The sequence below is a fragment of the Haplochromis burtoni genome, unplaced genomic scaffold (genome assembly GCF_018398535.1).
Source record: "Haplochromis burtoni strain Fernald_Lab_line unplaced genomic scaffold, NCSU_Asbu1 Contig_89, whole genome shotgun sequence".
Lineage (NCBI taxonomy): Eukaryota > Metazoa > Chordata > Actinopteri > Cichliformes > Cichlidae > Haplochromis > Haplochromis burtoni.
Window position 1 is genome coordinate 518,167 of NW_024582450.1, and position 27,742 is coordinate 545,908.

Genomic DNA, 27,742 nt, shown 5'->3' on the forward strand with positions numbered 1-27,742 from the left:
GTTTTAGAATCATAGTGTAGTTTGTGTTGTTGGGTTATTTTTTATGACAATTTAAATTTAATACAAAGGTCAGCATTTAAAAAGTGCTGCTGAAAAACAACACGCAGTGACAGCAAGTTTTTCCATTTACATTTTAGAAACTTGCAAAGTGCACGCCAAATATAATAAAAGGATCTCGGACAAGTTAAATATATAAGAGAATAATTATTCAAAATGATTCATATTAATGTGAACCCTTTTTTCTTTTTTTTTAAAGCGTAAATAAATTTAAAAAACAATTTGCAAATCTTATAAACCGCATTTTACTCACAATAGAACGCAGAAAACATCAAATGCTCAAACTGAGTAATTGGACCATTTGTAAGACGGTATTTTGAATTCGATGGCAGCAACATGTCTCAAAAAAAGGACAGGGCCATGTTTACCACAGTGTAGCATCACCTCTTCTTTTAACAACACTCATTAAGCCTCTGTGAGCTGAGGAGATCAGCTGCTGAACCTTTGGGAGATACCTTGTTCCATTCTTGTCTGATATAGATTTCACCTGCTCGTCAGTCTTGGGTCGTCTTTGTCATATTATCTCATTTCATGTTTTCAGTGCAGGCAAACCAGTGTAGCACCCAGACTCTTCTACTATGAAGCCATGCAGTTGGAATAGATTCCATATGCAGTTTCGCGTTGTCTCGCTGAAATATGCAAGCCCTTCCTAAAAAAGACGTCATCAGAATGGGAGCATATGTAACCTCTATACATCTTCCAGCATTGATGGTGCCTTGCCAGATGTTTGATCTGGCTATTTCACAGGCACTAATGCACCCTGATATCATCAGAGATCCATTAAAATGAGCTTTGGTCAAACGGGATGTCTGTGGATCATGTTCACATATAGTGCATTTGCACTATCCAACCCCCCACCCCCAATACAAGAAGGTGTGGTACCACCTCTCTGTTTAAAAATTGTGAGTCTCTGTTCCTATGAGTATTACCCAGTAGGCAGGGGAGGAGACATGCCCAGCTCTACCTGCTTCTCAGTCCTCCAAATGTCGTTCTTACTTCCTTTGAAAGCATCCTTGCCAGGGTGGCCCTCTGGTTAAGCCCTCTACCTTCAGCCATACCTGTTATCAGCAGCTCTCCTCTAAATCCATGCACTTCTTAGCCCAGTTAGTTAACATTTAGTGGTCTGGAAAAGTAGGCCCAGAGGATCTGTTAATTTTTAAGGCTAGAGTAACTTGTAAGAACCCCTTGAGCGATCTTATAATAATACACAGGTTTTAACCTTTACTTTTTCACAAGGGATTAAAAAGGAAATGTCCACAATTTAGACTTTTTGAATGCAGGATATTTAATTTACGCAATTTAGCAGTAGCAAAGTAAAAGCCAAATTAAATAAATTATACTTAATAATAATTACTTAAGTGATTTAATTAACAATGTTAATTAATTGCATGTTTGACTTTATAATATAACACGGAAAAAATGAGAAGAGGAAAAGCCAAGAAATATAAAAACCTATTCATGAGTCCAGAGTGTTCGGGCAGTGGTTGCTCCTCTGGCATTTCTTGCTGTAATTTCTAATTGTGGACTCCCAGGGCCAGATGTTTACTGCCTATCACAAAGAAACTAGAGCAAGAACAGCTTTGACTGTTCCTAGGAGCCCTCTTTTATCCTCTTTTGCTCTTTTTGGTGTCCACAATCTCCTTATTTTAAGTCACACCCTATTGCTTCTCACTCTCTCTGGGACATTTCACATACAAGATTTAAAGCCAAATTCAAACATCAAAACCACTCCATCACAATGGTTTCTTCTTTTCTATGTTGTACTTCAACGTGACCTATCGTTAGCTCCATCACGAATGACTATTCAGTCACGTATGAATATACTTTCCTTCATGTCTCATGCAGTTTATGCTATTTTAATTCAGTGGGATTTATCATTAGCTCAGTCACTGGAGACACTAATCTGCCAAGGTCGAAGCTGAATCGCACTCACACACACAAAATCCACACATTAGAACAATTGTCATTACTCTAACTACGTTTCATTTTCAGCCTTTTGTTCTCCCAGTTCCAACTTCCTTTTTGTTGCTGCCGTCTAATTCAAAATGAGCTCATAATTTTTCTTGGATCGCTTGTCATTCAGTTGTTGAGCACATTTCCAGTGTTTCATTATCATCACAACCTTTGTTTTTTGTTTTTTTTCAGGTTCACAAAGTTGTGCTGGCCTCCTGTAGCTTCTACTTCAGAGCCATGTTTACCAGCAGCTTCAAGGAGTGTCACGCTTCGGAGGTCACCCTGCGTGATGTCTGCCCTGAGGTGGTCGGGAGACTTATTGACTTTGCCTACACCTCTCACATAACAGTGGGAGAAAAGTGTGTATTGCATGTGCTTTTGGCTGCTATGAGGTAAACATATTTTAGACCCAGACCACTGTGTTAAGTCATATTTTGAGGTGAAGACTATAATGCTCCTCTGCTTCTTTTACATCCTGCAAGGTATCAGATTGAGGATGTGGCAAAGGCATGCTGCGATTATCTGATTAAACACCTAGAGCCAGCTAACGTCATTGGTATCTCCCGCTTCGCTGAGGAGATCGGTTGCACAGAACTGCATCAACAGAGTCGGGAGTACATCAATACACACTTCAGTGAGGTAACAGCACATGCAACAGCTTTACGTGCAGTTATTATTATGAGAAACGGTGTCTTTTATCTCAAATTATTCTCGCGTAGCTAAAAAGAAGTTGAGCATTAAAAATGCTGAAGTGCAGTACTCGTGGTTGTCTCAGGTTACTCTTATACACAACTGCACCCATGTGGCGGTTTATATGGTATCAGTGGAAGTGAACTTTGAAGATTAGAACCTGATTGTTGCCACCGTTGTTGGGGACAGAACCTTTGTTTTTAAAAATTAGACTAGGGGAACGTCATCTGATCTAGCAACATCACCAAAATGCGTGTCTGGGAATGGATAGGAGCAGAGGGCCTATTTGCACCTAGGCAAATAGATCCACTTCTGTACTTATCAGCTGAGCCTATATCTGAGCCGGGTGCAACAGCCATACTTGGGTGCATTAAAATGCCTCTCTTAACATCTATTTTCTCTCAGAGACATCTGAACAAAACCTTGTGAAACAGCACCTTTCCTATCTGTGAGCACTGGCATAGCAGGCCAAACTCCACCCAAGGGTGGAGAGCATGCGAACAAGTCCAATCTGGCAGTAACCTGTTCTGAAGACTAACTAGCTGTAGGTAGTTCAGCCAACTCAGTGGGGATGATTTTGTTAAGGCAAAGCACAAGAACTGAGAGATAACTATGGTGATAGGTGGATATATGTGGACAGGCAGACATGGGGCAGTCTTATCCCACAGAATCATCACTGTGTTTTACTTGTCCCCACATAATTATGCACAGTTTAGAGACCCACCTCACTGGCTCGTGTTCTGTTTTGTTTCTGAGCGCTTTACATAACCGAAGAACTTTGACTCAGTGTCAGTTTAATGCTTACCCAAAACCGAGCTCCACATATCTGTCTGAGTCGAGAACAAATCGAGCCCCCCTGTCACTGCCAAGCCTTTTATGTTCTTTTTGCCAATACTTATTCTGACTTCTCCTGTTGCCTTTTTCATGAAATGATGGAATCTAGCTTTTTAGTTTCTCCCGCTGCCTCATACCTGTCGACTCACATCAATGGAAGTAATTCTTAAAGTTGAAAAGTAAACTGAATAAAATCCAAATGCTGCGTCTGTCTTGAAGGTGACCAAAGAAGAGGAATTCTTCAGTCTTACTCACTGCCAGCTGCTGGAGCTCATCAGTCAGGACAGTCTCAAGGTGCTCTGTGAGTCTGAGGTGTGTGACCCTAAAATAAAAATCTGAAATCTGATTGAGAGCCATACAACAGGCATTTCATTCACAAATGGTATTCATTCAAAAATATACTTAAATGAATCTCCTGTTAGATTCTCTATTAGACATAAATAACAAATTGTGCATTAATATATTTGAATAAAATCCACATCAGGTGTATAAAGCCTGCACAGACTGGGTACGCTGGGATATGGAGAGCAGAGCCCCCTATTTGCATGCCCTCTTGAATGCAGTTCACATCTATGCGTTGCCGCCTAAGTTCCTGAAGAACCAGCTGCTGTCCTGTCCCATCCTCAGCAAGGTAAACCACAGCTGCACTTATAAAAGCTAGTATGCTATTTTGGTATCAAAGTGTAAAAAAAAACCAAAAAAAAAAAAAGCCATATGACCCATTTTTTTTCCCATATATTTTTTTTAAATTTTGTGTCCTATCTTAATTTTAGGCTAATTCCTGTAAGGACTTCCTGTCCAAAATCTTCCAGGATATGACCCTGAGGAAGCTTCCTCCTGCTCCTAATCGGGGAACTCAGTTTATCTACGTGGCCGGCGGGTAGTTATCAAACACTGTGTATGCTCAGCAAACATGTGTGACTGGCTGCAGCAAATATTTTGAGGTTCTGATTGTCATATATTAATCATTATTATCAGACAATACACTATCGTGGTAATGAGCTCAGACTGTGTTTTATCAAGAATTCAGAAAGTTGCTCAGTCTGCCATCTGGTGACTGTTGAGCAGGTTACACAGTCTGTCTTCCTTGCAGAGTAGCCCTGCTTTTTGGGCTCCTATCCATCATAGAAAAATCTGTTTTTCGACTTGGTGTTATCATAAGAGAAATCATCCTGTCTGCGTAAACTTCTAACTGATGATTGAGCTGTATTGACTTTTTTTTAATGATCATGTTGTTCTGTTTTCATAGACCTGTTTTATGGGATGATGCTGTTGTGGAAACACAGACACAATCATAGCAATCAGTGCGTATTGACATAAGGAAGAGCAGATAATGACTGGAGTATTATTTTCACATTTCCTACTGATTAAGACTAAATTTTGAGACCAGCTTTGCATGCATTCATGAATCACCATATTATGTCTTTGGCATTTGTGCCTCTATATGACAAGATCCTTTATATCCTTTTTAACCTTTATACAAATAACAAACAAAGGATTCAAAGTTATGTCACAAGCTCTCATGAAAAGCTGTTTATTTACTCTGGACATTCATCTTAGTAACTAGCCAGTCACTACTTTCTTTTGTCTGTTCAGATACCGGCAGCATTCTCTGGCATCCATGGAGGCCTACGATCCAAGGAGGAATATTTGGATAAAACTGGCTGACATGGGGACGCCATGCAGTGGTCTGGGAGCCTGCACACTGTTTGGACTGCTCTACACTGTATGTTGCATCAGTTATCATACGGTCAATGAAATGAGCTTTAATTTGTGAACAACACGCAGAGATCAGATACAATGCAGTAAACTCAGAGTTACTCTTGCTGGACTCTTTATTCAGTACACCTGCTCAAGTCCACGTAAATTAAAATATGTAATGAGCCAATCACATGTCAGCAGCTCAATGCAGTTATGGAGATAAACATGGTCAAAACCACCTAATGAAATTCATATCAAGCATCAAAAAAGTGTTCTTAATGAAGTGGCCAGTGAGTGCGATTTCTGGGTTGTTTTTCTTTTCACTTTTCTCAACATAAACTTTTAAAGTGTTCTTAAACGCAGGTTGGAGGCAGAAACCTGTCGCTTCAAACCAACACAGAGTCCAACGCCCTGAGCTGCTACAACCCCATGACCAACCAGTGGAGCCAGCGAGCCTCCCTCAACATCCCCAGGAACCGGGTCGGGGTGGGCGTGGTGGATGGCTGCGTCTATGCTGTCGGAGGCTCCCAGGGCTCGATACACCACAACACGGTGGAAAAGTGAGACATCTCTGTGCTGTTATTTGACGATTTATGTCTTTAACTCGACACTCGAGAAGTAATTTGACTTCATTAAAGTTGTGTTTAATAAGCTGAATGTGGAAGCACAGATTTTCTTTTTAAGATGCAGATTTTTAGAAGCGCAGTTACCTCGGTGCACGTATGGGGACTGCCACCAGAGAGATTAAATGAATGGCTGCTATTCAAGCTAAAGAGCAGTCAAGAATTTGCTGGTATTCCTCTTAGCCTAATTAGACATCATAACATCAAAAACATGAGGTCGTTCAAAACATGTACAGACAAACTTCTTAGGAATGTAGATCTGGTTGCGTATACTTTACCTCTCGTTGCCGCGAGAAGGAGATATAATGCTTTCATGTAGGTTAGATTACTAACAGAAAGTCTCAAGAATGGCACTTTCTATTGATATTATTAGCTTTCTACTTCAAGTGTGACCTTAAACACTTTTTTAATAGATTGAAATGTAAAACTGTCTTAAAGATGCTAGTCAGCAGAGAATTATTAGAGCTCATCAGAAACCAGTTGGAAATCTTCTTCTGAGAAGCTGCTAAATATAATGAAAGCTGATAAAAGTATTGAGATGAAAACTGAAAGTGTAACACATCAAAGGAGACGAGAGCATTTATAGTAATCGGTGTTGGCAGCAACGGCTCTTCTCCCGAGGATGCTTCCCAAACGAATGCAAGCAACATGCCGGAGACTCGGCGGGGAGTCGTACGTCCTTGCTCCTAATTTGCCGCTGTTGCGCACCTCGCTGTAGATGCAGAAATTTTAGTGATCATAGTGCAGGGCCAATGTCACAATGTCAGAGGGAAGAGCGACTTGAATTTAGTGCTGCTTTTTTCCAAGGCGCGTTCCGAACATTAAAGGACAGGTGATGCAATATAAGCCACACTCCTATCAGCAGTTTTCAGCGACCAGTGCCAGCAACTGTGCCAACACGCTTTTAATCATTAACCAGTCAGAGTACAAGAAGTCCCGTCTGCTCATGTTGATTGTTTCTTGTTGTCATGCCTTCCATTATTTGCCTATGCAAAGAGTCCTGTGGGTTGTTATGCAAGAAATATATAGATCTAAATAAATATATTATTTCTGCTGAGAGCTAGACATGAAGATTGATATAGCTCTTGCATCTTGTTGGTAAATTACTTTAGAGGTGCTGGTAGGCAGGGTTTTTGCTTTCTTTTTTTCCCCCCATCCTTGGATTGAGCAGCTGTTTCCTCCTGCTGCCACTCTTTATCCCAAGCTGTTTTTATATTAATTCAGCCGGTTTTCTCCAAGGACACGACTGGACTTTCTTGTCTCTCTGTACGCTCACTGGTGTTGCGATAGCTTTGGCTTCAAGTACAGCTTCTTCATAGTTGCCAAACATGGTTGCCAGCTTAACCTAATCCACTTAAAGTTGACTGCTCGTGTAGACCGAGAGAGTTGCCGCGTGCAGCCGCTTCGCACCGAATCGGTTTAAAGTTTGCAGCGCTGATACATTAATTTAATTATGTCAATTGACTAATATGTAATATCATTAGGAGTTGTCAACAGATTATCATTGCACTAAGTGCTCTGCACAAATGCTGTTTGGTTTGCAGGTGGGATCCCGAGTCTAATCGCTGGACCTTTGTTTGTCCAATGTCGGTTGCTCGCCTGGGAGCCGGCGTGGCGGTGTGCGGGGGGGCCCTGTATGTAGTCGGGGGCTATGATGGACAGAACCGCTGGAACACAGCTGAGAAATATCAGCCTGACACTAACACCTGGCAACAGCTGGCTCCCATGAATACTATACGCAGCGGACTAGGTGAGTTTGTGGGCATTTCTGGCTCTTATGAGAAGCAGGTTTAGACACATTTAGTGTTTACCATTTTCACGCTTATCTTTAGTACTCTCACATAGTCTTTACTTTTTCTGACCTTTGCCCAAAATAAGGTTTCAGGCAGCTTAGTATAAAACAGGAAACAGAGGGACAGCACTAACTTTGTGCTCTCCCAAGATAATAAAATCTGACATATCAGCACCTCAAAAAGTCACTAAGTAACATGTTATTTTTCCACTGCTCTTGCCTAACAAACAGCCCAATGTAAAACTGCAACCTGCTTTTTTTTCTTTTTTTTTTACACGTCTGCCTTTGTACAGATTAAAATAATTCAGATTTCTGTTAAGATGACTGTAATCATGAGAGTTGTTTCAGTCTTCTCGTCTGATGTTCTCCAAGAAACTCTGGCATGTTTATGTTGCAAATTTCATTTTTTGTGTTGTTTGTGCTTGCAGGTTTGGTGTGTGTGAACTCTTACCTGTATGCTATAGGAGGCTATGATGGGCAGAGCCAGCTGGCCACTATGGAACGCTACAACATAGCCAGGAATACGTGGGAGCCGAGGGCCTCGATGCAGTACTCTCGCAGCGCACATGGAGTCACTGTCCACCAGGGACGCATCTTCGTCTTCGGTCAGTCGGGTTTCTAATGCTTGGTATTAAGCACATTATACAACTTCATGAATCTGAAGCGATGAGTGAAAAATGTTGCTCTTATCAGTGTCATTAATGTTTACAGGATAATATATCTGTAATAAACGCTTCCACGATTTCTACTGAGTGTTGCAACACACACTTCTAAATACTGACTACTTAAGTAATTAAATCCCTCTCATTGACCGGTAGGCAGATCAGTAGGTGCTGCTCTGTTACCCTAGAGTGAGCTGCACTCTGTTTTCTTCCCAATCTGGCTCATTGACTCAGTGTTATTTAATAAAATGAAGTTAAGCGTGGTTCCGATGCTTATAGTAAACTGATATGCAGCTGGCGAATTAAATATCACATTGGGAGGAACTCATAACTGCAATCTTTTTTTTTTTCTTTTTTTTTTAAAAAGGAAAAGTTTTCTTTAAAAATCTGTTTTGTAAATTAGTTCTGAAATCGCAAATAAACCCCCTAAAGACAGAATAATTAATAATTATTTATTGATGCAAATGTTTGCTAATCACTCTGTGTGTGTGTGTGTGTGTGTGTGTGTGTGTGTGTGTGTGTGTGTGTGTGTGTGTGTGTGTGTGTGTGTGTGTGTGTGTGTCCCACTTAGGAGGTTTTAACCAACACGGCTTTCTGTCCAGCGTTGAATGCTACTGTCCCGATAGAAATGAATGGACATGTGTCACAGACATGCCCGTTGGACGCAGCGGCATGGGCGTCGCTGTTACCATGGAGCCCTGTCCCGGGAGCCTGCCTGAGGAAGATGAAGAAGAGGGAGACGCCATGGGATGAGGATGGAATCTGTTGAAGTCTCAAGTGCTGAATACACTTCCAAGTGGTGCTGCTTTTCAACAGGGGGCTGTGCATTAAATGACAATATTTCCAAATAAAAACGGCTATCCCCCCACCCGAACTGATCTCGGTTGCACTGTGGAACACTGCAGATATTGACTATATGGGGACTTTGAAGAGGAAGGAATATATTTCTACATCTGCTGGGGATCAAGTGATGCAGTCAGTATATGATCGCGGCCTTGCAATCAACAAGGTGCTACTGAATGAATTACTATTTAATTAAATATTGTTCTTAACTTCTTTTTAACTCCTCAGTGTTTTGTTTAGAAGGCGAACTTATTTCTAGTTCCTCTCTACATTTGACTTCTTCATTTTGTTTCACCCAAAGCTGCCTTTTTGTTTTTAAAAATTTTTTTTTGCAATTAGTACACTCTGTTTCTGAAAATAAATAAATCAAATGTGTAAATGGCAAAAATATTAATCATTTGCATTTCCTCATTTGCCAATTTGTTTCACTTCTTGTGTTCTCATCGGGGACTCGTGCAGCTGCGGTAGGTAACAGCAGATGCACCACCACTAGATGGTGGAATAGGTCCAATAAAAACTGTGCACCGCAACAAAAATGTCTTCTCTGGATGGACGTGCAAACGAACTCCTGTGACACTGACAGTTTAGATATGACAAAGGCTTTTTGGCTCTAAATCGACATACAGCCACCCGCCCAGGACTAAGGTATGCGAGCACTACGAGGAATAATATCCCACTTTGATAAAGAGTATGTGTCCATGTTTTATGGCTCACAATAGTTAGAGCTAACCTCACAAAGCCTTTATCCCAGCATTTCACAAGACAAGGCGCTGGAGTCTATACAGCATTAGTCATCGACCACAGACGTCACTTGCGTGTTTACCTATCTCTGCACTACTGTGCTCTATCTCCTCCATGGCTCACCTGCAATTATCCCAGCAGGTTACCAAAAAAAAAGACTATCCCAGACAGAGCTGTTATTCCAAAACAATAATCATGTTTTCTCATGAGATTTATGAAAAACCAACAAAGGGAAGAAATAAAATGTTCACATGTGTATTCTGTTGATTTCCTGAAATAACAAATGGACAGGTGATTATTGTTCTCATGTTTGTCTCCCTTTGAATGGACCTCAGATGTCAAACTCGCACGCGTTCATTATTGACAGAGCAACCTGTTGGGTAATGAACAGAGATGGAGTAGGGGCGGAGGGAAAGTGTTGCGCGTCCGGGCCTCAGTGCGAGCGGAGACATATGAGGGAGAAGAATGGCTCTTACTCACTACTTAAACCCCTGCGCCACACCAAGTGAGTCACATGGCGAACGCATGACGTAGGAGCCTCATACACATTGGATACACCCGTGTGTGTCCACACCACAAGCGCAATTCTTTTGCTTTATCTGTCACACACTCACATATGCGTGTGTGTGTGTGGATACTCATGCAAAACAAAGCTGGCTGTCTCTCATTCACAGGCTGTGGAAACAGATTTGCCTCAATGTGTTCATTGTCTCATGAGGGGAGGGGGAATAAAGAAAGAGATGTAGCACTGTACAGCAGGGAGATTTGTCTCCCATAGAGAGTTAGTGGAGGAAAATTAGTACGCACACAGATACAAGTCCGTCTTTTGCGCGCTCGCTGCACTAACGCCAAACAGTTGCACAACCCCAAGAGGAACTGCTAGGGGAGGGAATCTCAGTCTGATAAAACATGGGTGATGTGCTCACTGAAAAAGGCAGCTGCAAAGTGATAAGAACTGTAAAAACTGTTTTGCTCAATTATTATTTTGTCTTTCCCCACCACTAGCACCCATACCCAGAAAGAGCTGGTGAGGGGTGTCTTTATTATGCCAACAAAATCTACTTTGGCCATAAAAACATAGGTCCCAAGCCCTTTAAAATAAAGGTCCAGAGTTAAGGAATTTAGTGTTGTGTTGAGAATGCAGATTCATTGTGAAGAACACCTGAACTGATCATCAGTCACTGCATAACATAGCTGGCAACTGCGCAGCATGCTGAAGGTCCGTGTTAGATTAAAGAGTCTACAGGAGCTTAGAAATGCTTCAAGTAATGTAACACGGAGCTGTTTCTTTTTTTTAAGTCTGTTCAGGGTGAAGGAAGCCTGAAGGGGCCGAAGCAGCCTGTTCCATCACTGAGTATTACAATAAGGCTTATCCTGTTGGATATGGCTTATTCGGCCTTATTCAGATCCGCACGCAGGCAGGAGGTAGAATCAAGGCTCTATAGGATCTGAAGAGGTGGGGGGCTTTAACGGCAGCGGGCCTGCTGCTAGATGTGTGTAGGTGTGACCTTGGGAAGTGATGACCTAATCAACATCCCTGCCTGCAAAGCTAATCTGTTACATTCTGAAGGATGCTCCTACGATGGAGCCATCCATGAAGGTGACATTGGTGAGCGGGCTGGTTGCGTGGAAGCGCACCTCTTAATGAGGCACGCGCAAACACATTCAAATGAGGACTACAAGTGCATGTGAGTGCTGTCCTCGTGCATGCAAACACTGCACGCATATTAGTCGTGCGAGAAAGATTCACGTTGAAACACTCATAATGAAAGTTGTGATGTTAAAAACCATTCGGTTTACATCAGCTGATGGCCCAGATGCGTGCAGCAGGTGTTTTCAGCATGGTGGTGGTTAAAAGGTCACGCTGCTTTCTCTAATCTGACCCCAAATGCTGCAGATTTTCAGCTCTGAAACATGAAATCATCTAGTTCGCTACATTTTTTTTTTACCTTTTCTGTCTTCATGAGAGGACTTTTTTATGGATGTGTTGTAGTTTTCCTTATTTTTTTGGGGGGGGCACCGCACCCAACCCCACCTCCAGGAGGTGTTCTGTTGTTGTTGCTGTTGGGCTTTTTTCCCCCAACCTGAGCTGCTGCAGACCTGGATTAAGTGTAAATTTAACAATGAGACCACCAGACATCCTCTGCATTGTCTGCATGAACAGCCTTGCCTTCTTCTCCGCGAAGCAGATGCCCTTAAGCAAGGCACGTCCTGCTGATGCAGTGGGGCTGATCAGTGAAGAACAACAACAGACTGACTGGCAAAGATGTTCGGACTGCTTGTGAACAAAATGAGTGGGAAGCTGAGCATATATACATATGTGCTGAGCCAATAACACACTGCTTTTTGAGCAGTTGCACACTCTTGTTTTAAGACCACAAAGCAAACAGGTCTTTGAGTAGCACCAGCTGAGATTATTCTTCCACATTTACCATGCTGCGTGTTATTTTGCGCTGGCTTGATATGGGTGCACATGACCCCACAGCTACTATAGCTTCACCACCTGGATATTGAGTATCACCTGATGAAGATGAAAGAATCCACTGCATTCGTGACATCTGCAGGTAAAATACCACATGATCAAACCATTAAAAGTGGGGAAACACCATTGTGTATGAGTATTTTCTGATAATCACATGAATTTATTTTAAGATTTATTTTAACAGGATTAATTAGGTGGTTTCCAAACCAAAGTTGAGCCCATATGCTTTTCAAAAGACATCTAGAATAACTTTAAAAAATCTCATCAACGGGTTTCTCTGGATATATATGCATAGTGTTCAGTAAAGTGTTATAATAATTATATGCAGGGGGACTGCTGCTGTTGTTTTTCGTTAGTGATGGGAGCCTGCCTGTTGTGAGCATGTAGTGCGGCCGACTGGTCTGTGTGTTCCCTTCAACTGTGTTTCTCTCAGACTCGGAGGAAAGCATGAGTGGACGGTTTCAAGCTCCCCTCTCGCTGAATTGATTCTACTATGGGTCCTCTAGAAACTCAGCGCCGAAACACAGGGGAGCTTGGCTCCGAGCAAGTCTTTGCGTTTACCTTTTATGACACTTTAAACAGTTCAGTTTGAAAGATTTAGACTTTATAATGTAGAGGTAGTCATTTTTACCCAGGTCAAAACGTACGAACGTGCTCGCGACATCTGCTATCCTGAAAACGGACCTTTCCAGTTCCCCCCTGTACCCAAAGATGGTATATTCCACAATTTATTCCAGGGAAAGACTGACAGTTTTTTGGGTCATGAAGCAGCTGTTCAAGTCAGTGGCTCAGCCTCCCTCCGCAAGAATAAGGAATTAGTACATTTCAAATTAGATAACGACAAACGTTGGTGCAAGAAGAGAAAAAAGTATGACAATGTGTCGGCTGCACAGAAGAAACCATTTAAACCCGAGCAAAAACACGAATATTTTTTATTTCTAAAGAAATTATTGCTATTATTATTATTATTTTAAAAACAGTTGGTTTTCACCACATTAATATGAACAGTGTTGTATGGATGTGTGTGCATGTGTACATATTGTTTATTTTACATTTGTGTTAGTGTAGAAGAACAAAAGAAAGCAAATTCCATTAAAAATTCTTGTAATATTAAAGGTTGAGAAGTCTCTAACAAAGTGGAGTTGAACGGTGCTGGAATGACTGCTGACCCCTCTTCAATAAATCCACTCAAGTTGAGCCTTCTATATAGACTGTAGGTTTAAATTAGAGTTTTCCTTCTGGCCCCTCTTATAGAGGCAGAGTATTCAGAGATTTGACCCAACTTGGCTGTAGTTTTTGTGAATTTCTTGATTAAAACATCTCAGCAGGACCCTTGAATCTGAGTATAGGTTAACGTGTAGACTGCTTGTTTCCATTTGTGAAATCACCTCAGTGCCTAACACTATACATGCATGCGTGTGTTTATGAGGAGTGGCTGCATTCTTGTGCTGCTGATTGTTTTTGTGCATGTGTGCGTGCGCATTCATCGTGGGTCAAGCCCCTTGGAAACAGCAGCAGAGGTCCTCTGCTTTTAAGTGGATTAAAAGTCCAGCACAATCCCCAGGGCCAGCAGGCATTGGACAGAACGGGTGTAGTTTAGATGAGGACTTAAGACTGATTATCTATGGTGCAGCTTTTGTTTTTGCTGCTACTATTGCGTATATGGGCAACACTGTACAGTACATGAGAATCTGTGTGCTCGTACATACTAGTGGTGAAACAGGTATTAGCTATAGCAGTGTGCACATCGTTGTGGTTGTATTCTCTCCATCTGTGTTGAATCTTTTGCTGAAAATCAGTCCAGCTGAACATGAGCTGTTACCAAGTTTGCTGTGCTGCCGCAGTGGAAAGATTCCTCAGTTCTGAAAGTATACCTGCAGATTGTTTATGTTTAGTCTGCTGCCATGCAGCCTGTCTTATCTACGCTTTAATATGAGAGCTGCTGTTATGGTTTCCTCTGGATCCAGTGTGTCAGTCCCATGCTTCTTGCAGTGTGTCAGCACCAATTAACCAGGTCAATATTTCTGTGCTCCAGTTGTTGCAACACTGATTCCGATCCTGAGTCCAGTTAAGAGTGAAATGTTTGTGAACCAGCATGTTTCTCTGGAGCTGAGTGCATTCTATAAATAAGATGTTTTATGGAAATAATAAGGTTGAAATATGTTTGTGAGCCTACATACTGCAGTAGTAACCCTATGTTATTTAATTTTGATTGTTAGAGGTCCCTTTTTCTAAATGTTTTGTACAACATAAAGAACACTTCCATTAAGGCATGAATTAAGCAAAGCATTCTTAAGAATTCACTGGCTGCTTTCCTTATAATGACCTAACATGAGCTTCATAACCTTTATAATCCTCTTAGATTGTATTAGTGCTTGAAACTATTGAAAAATACAAAATCATCCAGGTTTTATTTTATTCAGTGGGCGAAAATTAATGACACCGAAAGTGTAAAAAGGAAGTTACTACGAATCTGGTTTGTGGATCTGTCTTGTAAAATCACACATGTCCTCCCTCCTCCCCTTTTGATGTCCACATATATGCAGTCAAGCAGAGATGGTATAAAACTAATGTTTATGAAGTAATGACACAGTAATGACTCTTAAACAGTGGTTCTCGCAGCCAAAAAGATAACACGCAGTAGGTGTTGTGCTACAGTTACCTGCCAACTCTGTGAACTTTATTCTCCCTTTGTAGCAGCCTAAATAGCCCTGAAGCTGCACCCATTGTCTGTACCATGTGGGATAAAGTTTAAGCCGTGTACTTTTATGAGAGTGTTACAACTGAGTTCAAGGTTTTTTTTCTCACAATAAAATTACAAAATATACACTCACTGAACACTTTGTTGGGTACACCTGTTCATCTGCTCTTATTTACAGTTTACAGAGAATGGTCTGATCAAGATGAAATACCCAGAGCAGCAGTTATCTGGGAGAAAATGTCTTGTTTATGATGTAGGGCAGTGGAGAACAGCCTCAAACTGATAGGTAGACAACAGTAACTCAAATAACTTGAGTTAAAAATAACTATAACCGAGCTATGCAGAAGAGAATCCTCAAACATACAACATCGCAATCCCCAAAGCAGCAGAAGACCACGCCAAATGCCTCTCCTGTCACGTATGAACAGGAAATTCAGGCTAGTTTGCAGTTTGCGCAAGGTCAACAAAATTGGAAATACATTTCCTGGTCTCAAGAGTCGATTTCTGCTTTATCATAAAGAACATGTAAGCATGGATCCATCTTGCTTTCTATCGATGGTTCGGGCTGCTGCTGGTGGGGTAATGGTGTGAGTTTCATCATCCTGGCACACTTAGTACCAACTAAACATTGCTTTAATGCCACACCCTACCTAAGTATTGTTACTGACCCTTTATGACCGCGGTGCACCCATCTTCTGATGGCTGTTTCCAGGATAATGCACCATGCCACAAAGCTCAAATAATCTCCAACTGGTTTCTTGAACATGACAGTGGGATCATTATACTCAAATGGCCTCCACAGTCACCACATATCAATCTAGTAGAGTTCATTTGGGATGTGGTAGAACGGGAGATTTGCAGCTAGATGTGCAGTTGACAAATCCATGGACCAAAACCTCTGAGGAATGTTTCCAACACCTTGTCCTTGCTGAATCACTGCCACAGAGTTCCAACAGTACCAGGATATACTAGCAAGGTATATCCAATAAAGTCTCCAGCGAGTGTATAATACTGTATAGTACTGACAGCTGTAAGTCTGGATAGTTTTGTATTTGAATTAAGCTTTTATTTATCCGCCTAGTTACACACAGACCAGAAAAGTAAAAAATGGATGGATGAATGGATTTGTAGTTGTCTGATACCAGTGTGTACTGGCAGCACAAAGTTCAGTATCCTATAGCAAACAGAATTACAACATAAGCTGTAAAGAATGAAAAGATGGTTTCAATCACTGTAAAAGTCAGTGACTAATACATTGGATTTCCTGTTTCTATATTTCACTAAATGAATGTTTTTAATGCAAAGCAGTAGCAGTACGAAATGTCAAGTGTTCACTATCTTATTGCAGCACTGATAAGGTATTACAAGAAAGAGTAAATAATGAGGCTGATATCAAAGCAATAAAATTGGAAACAGTAAGTGTGTAGCATGCTGTATCAGCTACTGTAAATCCGGTATATGTGTGGAGAAGAATTTCAGTCCTGAGCAGGAGTTTTAAACTGCGCCACCAATGGTCGTAGTTACTGTGATACCAAAGCCAACATCTAAATCTCTTCTTTGGATCGTGGCTTCCTCTTATTAAGCTTCAGTAATGTTACCGAAGGTGTCTAGGGAGGCCAATCCATGACTGATGGTGTTCCATTGTGTGTATTTCTATCCAGGTGTGTTTTCACAGCATGGGCAGTGTGTTTTGGAATCACCGTTGTCCTGAAAAATAAAGCCATTGCCAATCAGATGCTTTCCAGATGGTATTGTAGAGTCAAAATCTACTTTTCAGCATTCGTAATTCTATCAGTTACGAATTCCAACACCACTGGCTGAAATGCAGCATCAAACATGACAGAGCCTCCACTGTATTTTTGCAGAGGGCTGTAGACACTCACTGTTGTACCTCTATCCTGACCTTCTCAGTATGTATTGACAATCATTTGAACCAGAAATTTCACATTTGGATTCCTCAGTAAGACCTGTTGCCACTGATTTTCGGTCCACTTCTTGTGTAATTTGGCATACCTCAGCCTTTTCTTCCTGTTTCCTTTCTGTAAGAATGACTTTTTGACGACCACATGAGAATACCACAGCTGGATATTTTGTCCAAAAGATTTCTGAGTCCAAACAGAAAGGTCTACAGTGCATTGTGGTGCAGTGTATGGTAATTTGACACGAAGTCAAGAAATAAAAAAATTTAAAAAACGATCTTACTTAGATTCAAGCAGAAATAAAACTTGTAACACTCATGTAAGGATATGATACAGCATGGCACAAATGTGAAATACCAAAATCTAGACCTGTATTCCTTACAAAGGGTAGATCTGCTTGTATTTCTTGATGACTGCTAAGTCATTGAGAGGAATTTTGGATGCAAACTTGAATAAATATAAAATATATACAACTTCCCCTGCTAAAATATTAAGATAAGATAAGATAAGATAAGATAGAACTTTATTAATCCCTCGGGTGGGTTCCTCTGGGAAATTCGATTCCAAAAAAAGCACAGGAACGACCGAAGTTACAGAGTTACAGAATTATTATATATATATAAACACATATATATATATATACATAATATATATATATTTACACAACACATACATATATAAATACAGAGACAAATATAAATAAAATATACAAAGGGGATAAATAGAATAAATAGGAATAAAAATAAATACAAGTGAATTGCACATTTCAAGTATTGAGTCTATTGCACTGTTGACTATTTACAAAAAGTATTGCACAAGGTATTGTACAGTGAGGTGAAGAGGCACTACAGCTTAGTTGTTCCCCCCTCCTTTGTCCTCCTGTTTCCTGCCCCTCCCTCTCCCCTCCAGAGAGGAGTTAAACAGTTTGATGGCGTGTGGGACAAAGGAGTTTTTAAGTCTGTTAGTTCTTGTCTTGGGGAGAAGCAACCTGTCACTGAACAGACTCTTCTGGTTGTTTATGGCCGTGTGCAGAGGATGCCCAGCATTGTTCATAATGTCCAGCAGTTTCTTTAATGTCCTTTTCTCTGCCACTGTCACCAGAGTGTCCAGCTTCATGCCGACCACAGAGCTAGCCCTCCTGATCAGTTTCTCCAGCCTGGATGAGTCCTTCTTTGCTGTGCTGCTCCCCCAGCACACCACAGCATAGAAAAGTACTCCAGCAACCACCGACTGGTAAAACATCCTCAGGAGCTTCCTGCAGATGTTAAAAGACCTCAGCCTCCTGAGGAAGTACAGTCGGCTTTGGGCTTTTTTATACAGGTGCTCTGTGTTGCATGACCAGTCCAGTTTATTGTCCACCCACAGCCCGAGGTACTTGTACTTGTTGACCACCTCCACCTCCTCCCCCTCTATCTGAACCGGCAGTGGACCTTCTCTGGACCTCCCGAAGTCCACAACCAGTTCCTTAGTCTTTGAGGTGTTGAGTTGCAGGTGGTTTGTGTGACTCCATGCGACAAAGCATGGTTCATATGCAAAATGTAATGAAGTAATAAAATATTAGCAGCATTCTGCTGAAACATGGTGCAAACTTTCACCATACCTGTGATATCACATTATTGACACATCCTATATACTTTGGAGTCACCTTTTTTTTTAATCTACAGTATTAATATAGATTTATAATATAATATAATAATATAAACTGTAAGATTTCCTTAAATAATTCCATATATCCTAGAAAACAAACCCAATATTGAATAGTTCAACAGTGGATACATAATTACAGATTTTAAGTACATTCAGAGGCAACTGCTATTGCCTATAGGGGGTTTAAGGGGGTTTAAAGCTGACACAAGTGCATGCTGTTATTAAGACAGTGATTCTTCTGGCACCGGTAGCACTTCTCAGTTATGAAAACTTAAACCAGTCTCTTACAGTTAGTTCCGTAATTTGTTGGACAAAGACTCAGTTTTTTAGTTTTCCCTCTGTATACCCTCACAGTGGATTTTATATCAAATATTCAAGATGTGACTGAAGTGCAAAATTCCTGCTTTAATTCAAGGGGTTTAAGAAAAGTAGTAGAAGTGATGGACATCACCAAACGCTGTGTTTCCTCCCTTGATGTGCTCATGTCAAATGGTGGAAGTAATTTTAGCTTGTTGTAAGTGATACTTCCTACTCACAATTCCAATTAAGGCAATGAGGCAAAACTGCCCTGAAACTCATTTAAAAAATAGAGACAAGAGGCCAGCACAAGGGTTCAGCATAGCGGGATAGGCATAGAAAAGCAAGGGGAAAGCAACAAAATGCAGTTCACAAACAGACATTAAGGAAACCCGGGAGGTCATGGAGGGCAGATCATGGAGTTGTTTCTTGGAACCAACATCAGACATGAAGGAGACACCACATCCAGCAACAGGAGACTTACAGTGAGTTACAGCTGACAAAAGATACACGAAAGAGTCTACACCTACAATATGGCTGCAATAATTTTTTAAAGCATTTGTTTTAAAACTCTTGTAGCCATGGATGCCATGTACTGTTGGACTGCTAGTTTGACTTCTGCAGATTTTACTGTTAGTGCCCTCGTTTGTTTTCATAGTCTTTTATTGTTGGTTTTAGAGTACAGGAATTTTAGAGATTGGAAAGAAATTAAATTTTCTTAACCACTACCCTGATCCTGTTTACTCCTAGGTTACCATCCCCCTTTTTCAGCTGCTCTCCAGTTCACCTTCAGGTGCATGTTTGTAGGTGTCTTTGCATTTAGTTTTGTATTTTCATTCATGAAGGTGTCTCCTGATTGTTGACTTTGACAAGATACGCCTATCTCGTCAAGAGTATTCTTGACTTGGCTTGATGTTATGAAGTTGTTTTTCCCATAGACATAATTCTGTCATTACACACTTCAGTCATCTTATGTGGTCTTTCAAGCCTTGTGTCTTTCATTTTAAGAATGTCCAACATTGTTGATTTGGCCTTTTAAGTTTTTTCTCTCTCCGAGAGGTTTATTTACTCTTTTTCTTTTTCAGCCCAATGATGGCCTTTCCTCACTTGCTCTGACATCTGTTTGGGCTTCATATTTAAAACTACAGAAAAAAACTATAAAATACAAATGCAACACTTTAAATCAACTTCAGGTATTGTCTACTTTTTTTGTCATGAAGCAACAAGAGAGCAGGCCTCACTTAGCCATTAAATTGCTTGCCAGTCAATTGTCCAATAAATTTTCAGCCTCTGAAAAAGGGAGCTGTGTATAAAAATTGCTGCAATTCCTAAACAGCTAATAAAAATGTTTTGTAAATCCTTTTGATTTAAAGCTAAAATCATCACTGTGTTGGTGTAGAGAGGGAAATCTACAAAAACTGTCTTTATCCAACAAATGTCTGAAGCTCTGAATTTGTCTTTCGGGCATTTCTCAGAGACCCATGTAAGAATGCAAATGTCCAGTGCAGTTAGATTGGACATTAGGTAGTCTTTAGTCCATGTGATATTGCATTGCAGCCCATGTGCAAATAGCACATGGAATAAATACCTTGCTGCATTCAAAAGTAGTGAGTGGGCATCATGTGGACTGCCTCCTTCAGCTCTCTTTAAACCACCCGTAATACATTTCCTGTTGTGAGTACAAGTCTGAACCTGATTATCTCCTGTTGCGAGATACATGTGAAAAAGAGTGACTTTGGACATTTCCTAGACCTGATTTTACAAATAACCAAAGTTTGTCTGTGTCAACTGCTGCACATTCAATCACCAGTCACTGACATAATATCACCAATTATTAATTATCATTTGCCACGTTTTCTGATAATAATTAGATTAGAAGGTTTTCTTATCTTTTAACAACAAGATGAAGACAGCGTAGTGGCAGTAAAAGGTGGCGTGGAGTCAAATCAGAATACTTTCTTTGATATATAAAGACAGGATTTATTCCAGTTCATGGTGGGATTCTTGTTGAAGCAATTTCATTTGTAAGTAGAACCATATTGTGTTCACATAAATACCAATGCCTAGTGTGTCAACTTGTGTGTGTTTTATTATATGTGAGTAATAAATCTTGTAGAGCCAACTTGTACCAGAGGAAAATGCTTTCAATATCAATTATGTCAAGTTGAACATGTTATGTAGCATACGTGTTCTCTTCGGGATGCAACGTTAGTTTCATCTGTTGACTCTTGGTGGGTCTCCAATCATTGTTGTTATTTGAGATAGATAAATCTCCCAGGAGCAAGCTTAGTGTTGCAATCGTTTTAAAACACAGGCTAATCTAATCATAGCTGCAGCAGCAAAAGGAATTTTCCCACTCTGAACTTGATAAAGTGCAAATAACCTGACCCTAACCCGACTCCAAATTTCTTTAGGAGCTATTGTAACACATCAACCAAGAAAACACAGTGCACAGTTGTGTTGAAATTTTTGGCAACAGTACGTAAGAATGAGCTCAGGTAGTCAATAGAAAGATTGTTTCAAATGCAGTGGTTCAGTTCCACTGTCATTTTATCTGCTTGTCTGTCTCACCACAGAAACTAGTGAATAAATACTCACTCCACTGTTATATCTGCGGTCACCTGTTGATTTCTATGTGGCCCCTTGTGATGTATTCTATTGTATTTCTATTGTTCTGGAGAGTCTGGGTTTGTTCTTCGTCATTTTGTGGCTTTTTTGTAAACTTTGTTATGTTGCCACTGAAGCATCAGCCTCGTTAGCAAGCTGGTGAATGGCACTTTTACTATTCATTCTATCGTATTTACTAAACCCAAGCCTCAAAACTCTCCTTTATGCGCACAACACATCTGGTTTCCTAGGACACTTGTGGTTGCCTAGGAATGATGTTAGGTTTTACATAGTGATGACATCACCCCCGGAACAAGGACAGTTTTCATGTTTGAGAACCTGCTTTTATTGCAATGAAAATGCTCACAAAAAATTCAGGAACCGATTCCAACATTGGCCCCTTGTTGGTGGAAAAGCCTCAGGGGTGAAATGGGATCGGGCCCCATAGAACCCCACAGTGCGTGTGTGCGTTCGGATGCACATGTACCTGTATGTGCACGCGAGCATGTGTGTATGTGTGTTTGAATGAAATTGTGTGTGCAGTGCAGATGAAAGTGCGTGTGTGGAGTGTATATGTGTGTATTTGTGTCTATTCCCGCCAGCCTTTAATGGGGATCATGTGTGGAGTCAGCAGCACAGACGTACAAAAACATGCTAACCCCCACCCCCCATGCACGGTCCGCATTAACACCCGTGCACACACGCTTACACACAGACACACAAAAATGCACATAGAGCGTGCCTCAGTCAGCGAGTTAAGAACAACTCCTAGGGGAGGTAAAGCACCAGTTTTTGTGTGTGTGCGTCTGTGGGTGTGTGTGAGAGTGGCAGAACACACACTCTGTTTCAGAAGGATGGGGGATGGTGGGGGGGTGGAAGGCTAAGGGGGAGGGGAGAGAATTGGGGGGGGGCGAGTCGTGCAGAGAGAAAGGAGAAAGATATGGGCAGCGAGCAAAGGCAAAAGGATGGAATGGGTGTGTGTTTATGTGTGTGCGTGTGTGTCTGCGCGCATGTGTGTGTGTGTCTGTGTGAGCAAGCAGCAAAAAAGAAGGAAAGGGTGTAGAGAGGGAAAGAAAGCTGAAGATGGACAGGGAGGAGGATAGAGCGAATGGCTGAGAATATTTGAAAAAGAGAAAAGGCGAGAGGTTGAGGGGCCCGTTGCAGGGGGGAGAGGAGGGCCTGTAGTTTTGGCCAAGGGGCAAGACAGTCAACAACATATGCATCCAAACCTCCAGACAAACCTCTTCATCGAGGACAATAGCACAGAACAAGAGCTATGAATCTCATAAACCCGCTCTGCATGTGTGGAACAACTACAGCTTCCTCCAATGCTTATTTGTGTTCATTTGTGAGAGCGCTAATGCTGACTGTTGACCCTTAGCAGCTTTGGTGCTGTAGATGCAACCAATGGGAACATGAATACACCTTGAATGACAAGATTTCTTTTTTAATGTATTGCATGCCTCTTGGAGTAAGAATGTTGATCCCCCCAAAAATGTAAGAAATTTTTTTTTTAAAGTCATGATCAAGCTTACTTCGATTTTGACTGCAAGCACAGGTTTGGGCAATAATAAGAAAAAAAAAAACACCCTTTCACTTGTTTGCTTTTAATATTTTTACACCTTTTTCTGAGTATTATTGTATATCTCTTTTTCAAGAAAGCTCAAAATGCACAATTAAGAACCCACCCATACATCCATCCACCCTCACGGTTTGTGGTGTTTTCTTTTTTGTTTGTTTGTTTAAAGCCCCAAAACAGTCAGATGAAGTTTCAGACACACTACTTTACAACTGCTGTTGTAGTGTTCAGGACTTCAGTAGACATAAAGATTGGGCAACACTTATCTCTTGTAGTCTCTATCCTATTTACTGACACTGAGTTCTGAGTTAAAGGTGAGCATATCAGCCATGTGATGAGAGAATATTCTTTGTTGTGATGCAACTAATGTTCATTGTTCAGTGCTAACTCATTTTATGGCAGTGTTGTCCAATTCAGAAATAAAACGTACTCTAGCTGGTAAATGCTCAACTGTGTTCACAAGGTAATTGCTCTCATTTTGTCTCCAGTGCTGAACACAAAGTGTATATTTTGTTTATTAGAGCTCTTTTGCCAAAAACCTCAATCTTCCACCACTAAGATGTGAACCAAACCCATACAAACCTCCCCCCCAAAAAAACAAAAAACAAATGTAAATGTAACTGCAAACACTGACTATATATTAAACACATAATAGCTGTGATTAGACATTTACCTTAAACCTTTTAATACGTGCTGCTGAAGGTTCTACGATGTCTTTTAGCAAGATCAAGACCTGTTAACTTCTCATTAGTGATCACCATTAACTACAACTGATAGTTTCTGTTTTCATAAAAACATTCCGTTTGACAGCACTCATTGGATTGAATAATATGCATAACAATAGGAAAGCCCAAGTAACTGAAGGTCTAAGCAGGAGAATTGTAGATTTATACGTTCTAAAATACTGCAGATTCCAGTATCATCAGTTCAAACAAGTGTACATAAGTACAAGTTATTCAAATGCATCATCACTTTGCCAGGGTCTGAAAGAAGACCCAAACTGTCACCGTCCGAGGAGAGAAAATTGGTTAGGATGTGCAGGAACCACCCAGAAACCATCACTGCTCAAGCCTAGCGGTAATATATCTGTGTTCACCACTTAGAACAAATAGAGTGAAAGAATGTTGTTGGTGGAAAGCTGGTAAAATATTTAGATGTTCAGATTTGTTCATGTTTTAACTCTGTGTCCACTTTAAATAAATTCTGCAAATATGTCCTGTGTCAGTCAACAAAAATCTATACGTAATTTTATGACTTGGCTTTGCTTCATCTCCAGTGTAACAGCAGCTGTGGTTCATGGTCATCAGTCTTTAGAGCACCAATCCGGTGGAATAAACATGACTTTTAATTTAAAATTCTCCTCTGTTTGTATTGCAGAAAGAAGATGAAAGAAGACAAAATAGCAGCAGTAGACCCGCCTAGCTTATGACTCAATTTGTTTATAAAATGAACAAATATTTGTAGTCATTGACCATAGACTGTATACACAAGATACAACAATGACAGCACCTATTGACTTGTGGGATAGCGTTTTTAAAAAAAAAAGGCCTGAATCAGAGAGCATCTCAGGATCAATGGATACTCTGACTGTAAGCCAGCAGATGAGGACACTGTACTGTACTTGAAGTGTCACAAGGATGCTTAATAAAGTCAGTAAACGGGATATCCTATCTTATGGCAAAAAAAGAAAAGCTAGACATCAATGAAACAACAAATTGTAAAGACAGTCGATTGATCCAGAGACCTGTTGTGATCCAGGGCCATCTGCGTGGTCAAACTGCAAGGACTACAGCACCGACAGGTTGTTCAGTCAGTGAGAGATGTCCAAACTGTTACAGTATAAAACATGTGAACACCAATCTTATTACATTCAAAAGTGTTAAAATACGACTATATCAGAAAATCGAGACCGTTCAAATGCGATAACTTGTTTTGATCAGCCACTTATCCCACACAATTTTCTCCTGTGAATTATAATGAACTATTCACTGTATCAGTGTTTATCTTATTCTAAATTATCAGTATCTATGTCCGTATTTTGATTTGGGGTCATTGTTCATAAAAGTAATGTATTACATATTACTTGTTGCTGTTCCTACAAGTAATGCAGTATGTTAATTTCTCGCTGGAGAAAGTACTTTGTCATACTACTTGCTGAGTTACATTTGTGTTACTTCACAAAATGAACTGAATTGCACTGTCACATAATTACAAGTTAACGCCATAAAAACTGGGCTACAGTTCCACATGCAAGCAGAAATCCACAAATCACAAAATTATTTTAGTGTTTACACAAACACAACGACACAAACCAAAGTTGAAAACCAGCTCAGAGAGACATCAAAGCGATTGTCACAGTGATTCTACTAAAAACAAGGTAAAGGTATAAATGGAGAGTACAATGACGCTTACCGCTGACTTTGTTACCTGCTGATGTTGTGTGGGTTGGGATCGGCATACACTCAGCTTCAACAACACTCTGGGTTTTTCATTATATTTTGCTATAGTTTCATCTAATCTAATCTAATATTTGTGTTAGCATGCTAACACTAAGCTAACGCAAAGCTAGCCAAAGTATTGTTAACACATAGCTGGTCAAAAGCTAGTAATGTAAACGTAACTCAGCAAGTAGTATAACATTGTAATGTAGCTGTTTCTGTCCTGAATGCAGTTTGCACTTCACTTCACTTCAAAAATAAAAGTCATGTCCATATTCCCATTCCTCAAATGCATTTACTTCCTCTAGCAAACTAGCATGAGTGCGCAAAAAGAAAAGGGTATGTTTGTTTGATTTTTATCAATCTGCCCAGAATGCAGGTAACACGAGTTGTGAATGTAAAGTTTTAACATCGGGATCTGTGGAGTTCTTTTAGTGTCGATTTGATGACCTGCTTTTGACTTTTCGTCTTTGTCTTCGTTTTTAGCTGTGGAGGTTCCAGCTTGGCTGTGAAAACACAAGCAATTCATAAAATGTGCTGAGCATCATCATCGTCATCATGAAAACAACATCATACTTTTACAGTTACAGTTGTTAATATGTTAACAGCTTTTAAAGTCTAGCGACATCACAATGGTCAATTTTGAAATGAATGGAGAACACCCATCCTCAATCTTAGAAGGTGACAGAGAAACAGTCTTTAGTTACTCTACTAGCTGAAGGAAAATAACATCTGTAGACTGTCTGTGCAGCCAATTATACCACCGCACACTCATGTTTGTCTCTGATAAAAAAAAAAAGAAGAAGAAAAAAGGTCTTGTAACTGTTCAAACGTTTTTGAGAGGACACACAATCTGGATCCAATTTGACATCCAGGGCAACATATGTTTCTGTCGCAAGCTTTCAGGTCAAATGTAAATAGAAGACTGTGAGCACTTCATGTTGTGAATTCTTCACACAACGGCAAAAGCAAAACAAAAATAGCCAAATCCATACCAAATGCATGACTTATGCTTTTGTGGAATACGGAATGAAGCGATGTCCTCAACCGTAGGTGAAAAAGTTAAATGTTCTATGTTAAGGGAACTTAACATATAGCTCCAAGTGCTTTACCAAATTTACAATATGCTCATGTACTATCAGAGAAAAGATACATTTACAGCTGAAATCTTCACAAGTTATGTAAAGGTAATTAAAATGTTCCGCTGACATCATCCACAATACCAGCTGGTTCGTCACCACAATATCTGATTATCAGAAAAAACTCACCACACTCTCTGAGGACAATAGGCGCTGTATTTTGACTCTAGAATAACTGCTGACAGCACAGGAAGGAACAGTTTTTCACACCACTTAAAATAAATCGGGAAAGAAACATACAAAACAATATGCATTTGACATATGTAAATATTTGTTGTTGTTTAAACTGCTCTGATCTTCCTGTTACGTGGTGGCTTTCCTTCAATCAGTATTGGGGGATTTCTGTGCTTAAGTACAGAGCAGATGGATAAAACCTAGACGGTTTTTTTTTTTTTCTTTTTTAGGTCCCCTGACCTTTTGGGCCGCTGTGTCAGTTCAGTAAGCCAGCTTTGACTATCCGCTGTCAACAAATAGGTTCGACGTATCTTTGAATTTCTTTATAGATACCACAGAATCTTTAACCAGCTCTATCCTTTCAGTTTTACTACACTGGATATTATGAAACACTCAAAAATGACCAAATACTTTCCTTTCCAAAAGGTTATAGGAACTGATTTTAATAGCTGTAAGCATAACTGAACCTAGCATTTTTTTTCTTTTAGAGGAGCAGTAACAGTGGACTCCATTGTGGTAATTACAAAACACTGATCATGCTGCAAGCTGTGCTTGAACTTCAGAAAATGGTTTTATTGTTGGACCAAAGGTTGTGCTGGCATTTGTGATACTTGTCCTACTTGACCAGTTATAGAAATCTGTAAACCCACTCAAAACTGTTTTGAGTGGATTTGCTTATTTCAATGTAGTTTTAATTGTTTGTCAAGCCAAGCATCAGAATGGGGAAGAAAGGTGATTTAAGTGACTTTGAATGTGGTATGGTTATTGGTGCCAGATGGGCTGGTCTGAGGATTTCAGAAACTGCTGATCTGCTGAATTTTTTTCCCACACAGCCATCTCAATGGTTTACAGAACCCCCCCCC

General features: G+C 40.4%; 2 protein-coding genes across 4 annotated transcripts in view; both read left to right on the plus strand.

Annotated features, from left to right (window-relative positions):
- keap1a (kelch-like ECH-associated protein 1a) overlaps nt 1-11,829 on the plus strand; it is a 19,376-nt gene extending 7,547 nt beyond the window's left edge. For both annotated transcript variants that reach the window (XM_005934357.3, XM_005934356.3), the window contains exons 3-12: nt 2,203-2,402; nt 2,493-2,649; nt 3,754-3,846; nt 4,019-4,165; nt 4,308-4,414; nt 5,131-5,260; nt 5,599-5,795; nt 7,403-7,608; nt 8,079-8,255; nt 8,884-11,829. In XM_005934357.3, the coding sequence (XP_005934419.1) occupies nt 2,203-2,402; nt 2,493-2,649; nt 3,754-3,846; nt 4,019-4,165; nt 4,308-4,414; nt 5,131-5,260; nt 5,599-5,795; nt 7,403-7,608; nt 8,079-8,255; nt 8,884-9,065 (1,596 nt within the window). In that variant the 3' untranslated portion in view covers nt 9,066-11,829. The remainder of the gene's footprint in view (nt 1-2,202; nt 2,403-2,492; nt 2,650-3,753; nt 3,847-4,018; nt 4,166-4,307; nt 4,415-5,130; nt 5,261-5,598; nt 5,796-7,402; nt 7,609-8,078; nt 8,256-8,883) is intronic.
- A 7,384-nt stretch (nt 11,830-19,213) lies between these two features.
- zgc:110158 (uncharacterized protein LOC553590 homolog) overlaps nt 19,214-27,742 on the plus strand; it is a 53,805-nt gene continuing 45,276 nt past the window's right edge. The window contains exon 1 of one of the 2 annotated variants that reach the window (XM_042222600.1): nt 19,214-19,427. In XM_042222600.1, the coding sequence (XP_042078534.1) occupies nt 19,345-19,427 (83 nt within the window). In that variant the 5' untranslated portion in view covers nt 19,214-19,344. The remainder of the gene's footprint in view (nt 19,428-27,742) is intronic. The other variant, XM_042222599.1, reaches the window with a different exon arrangement.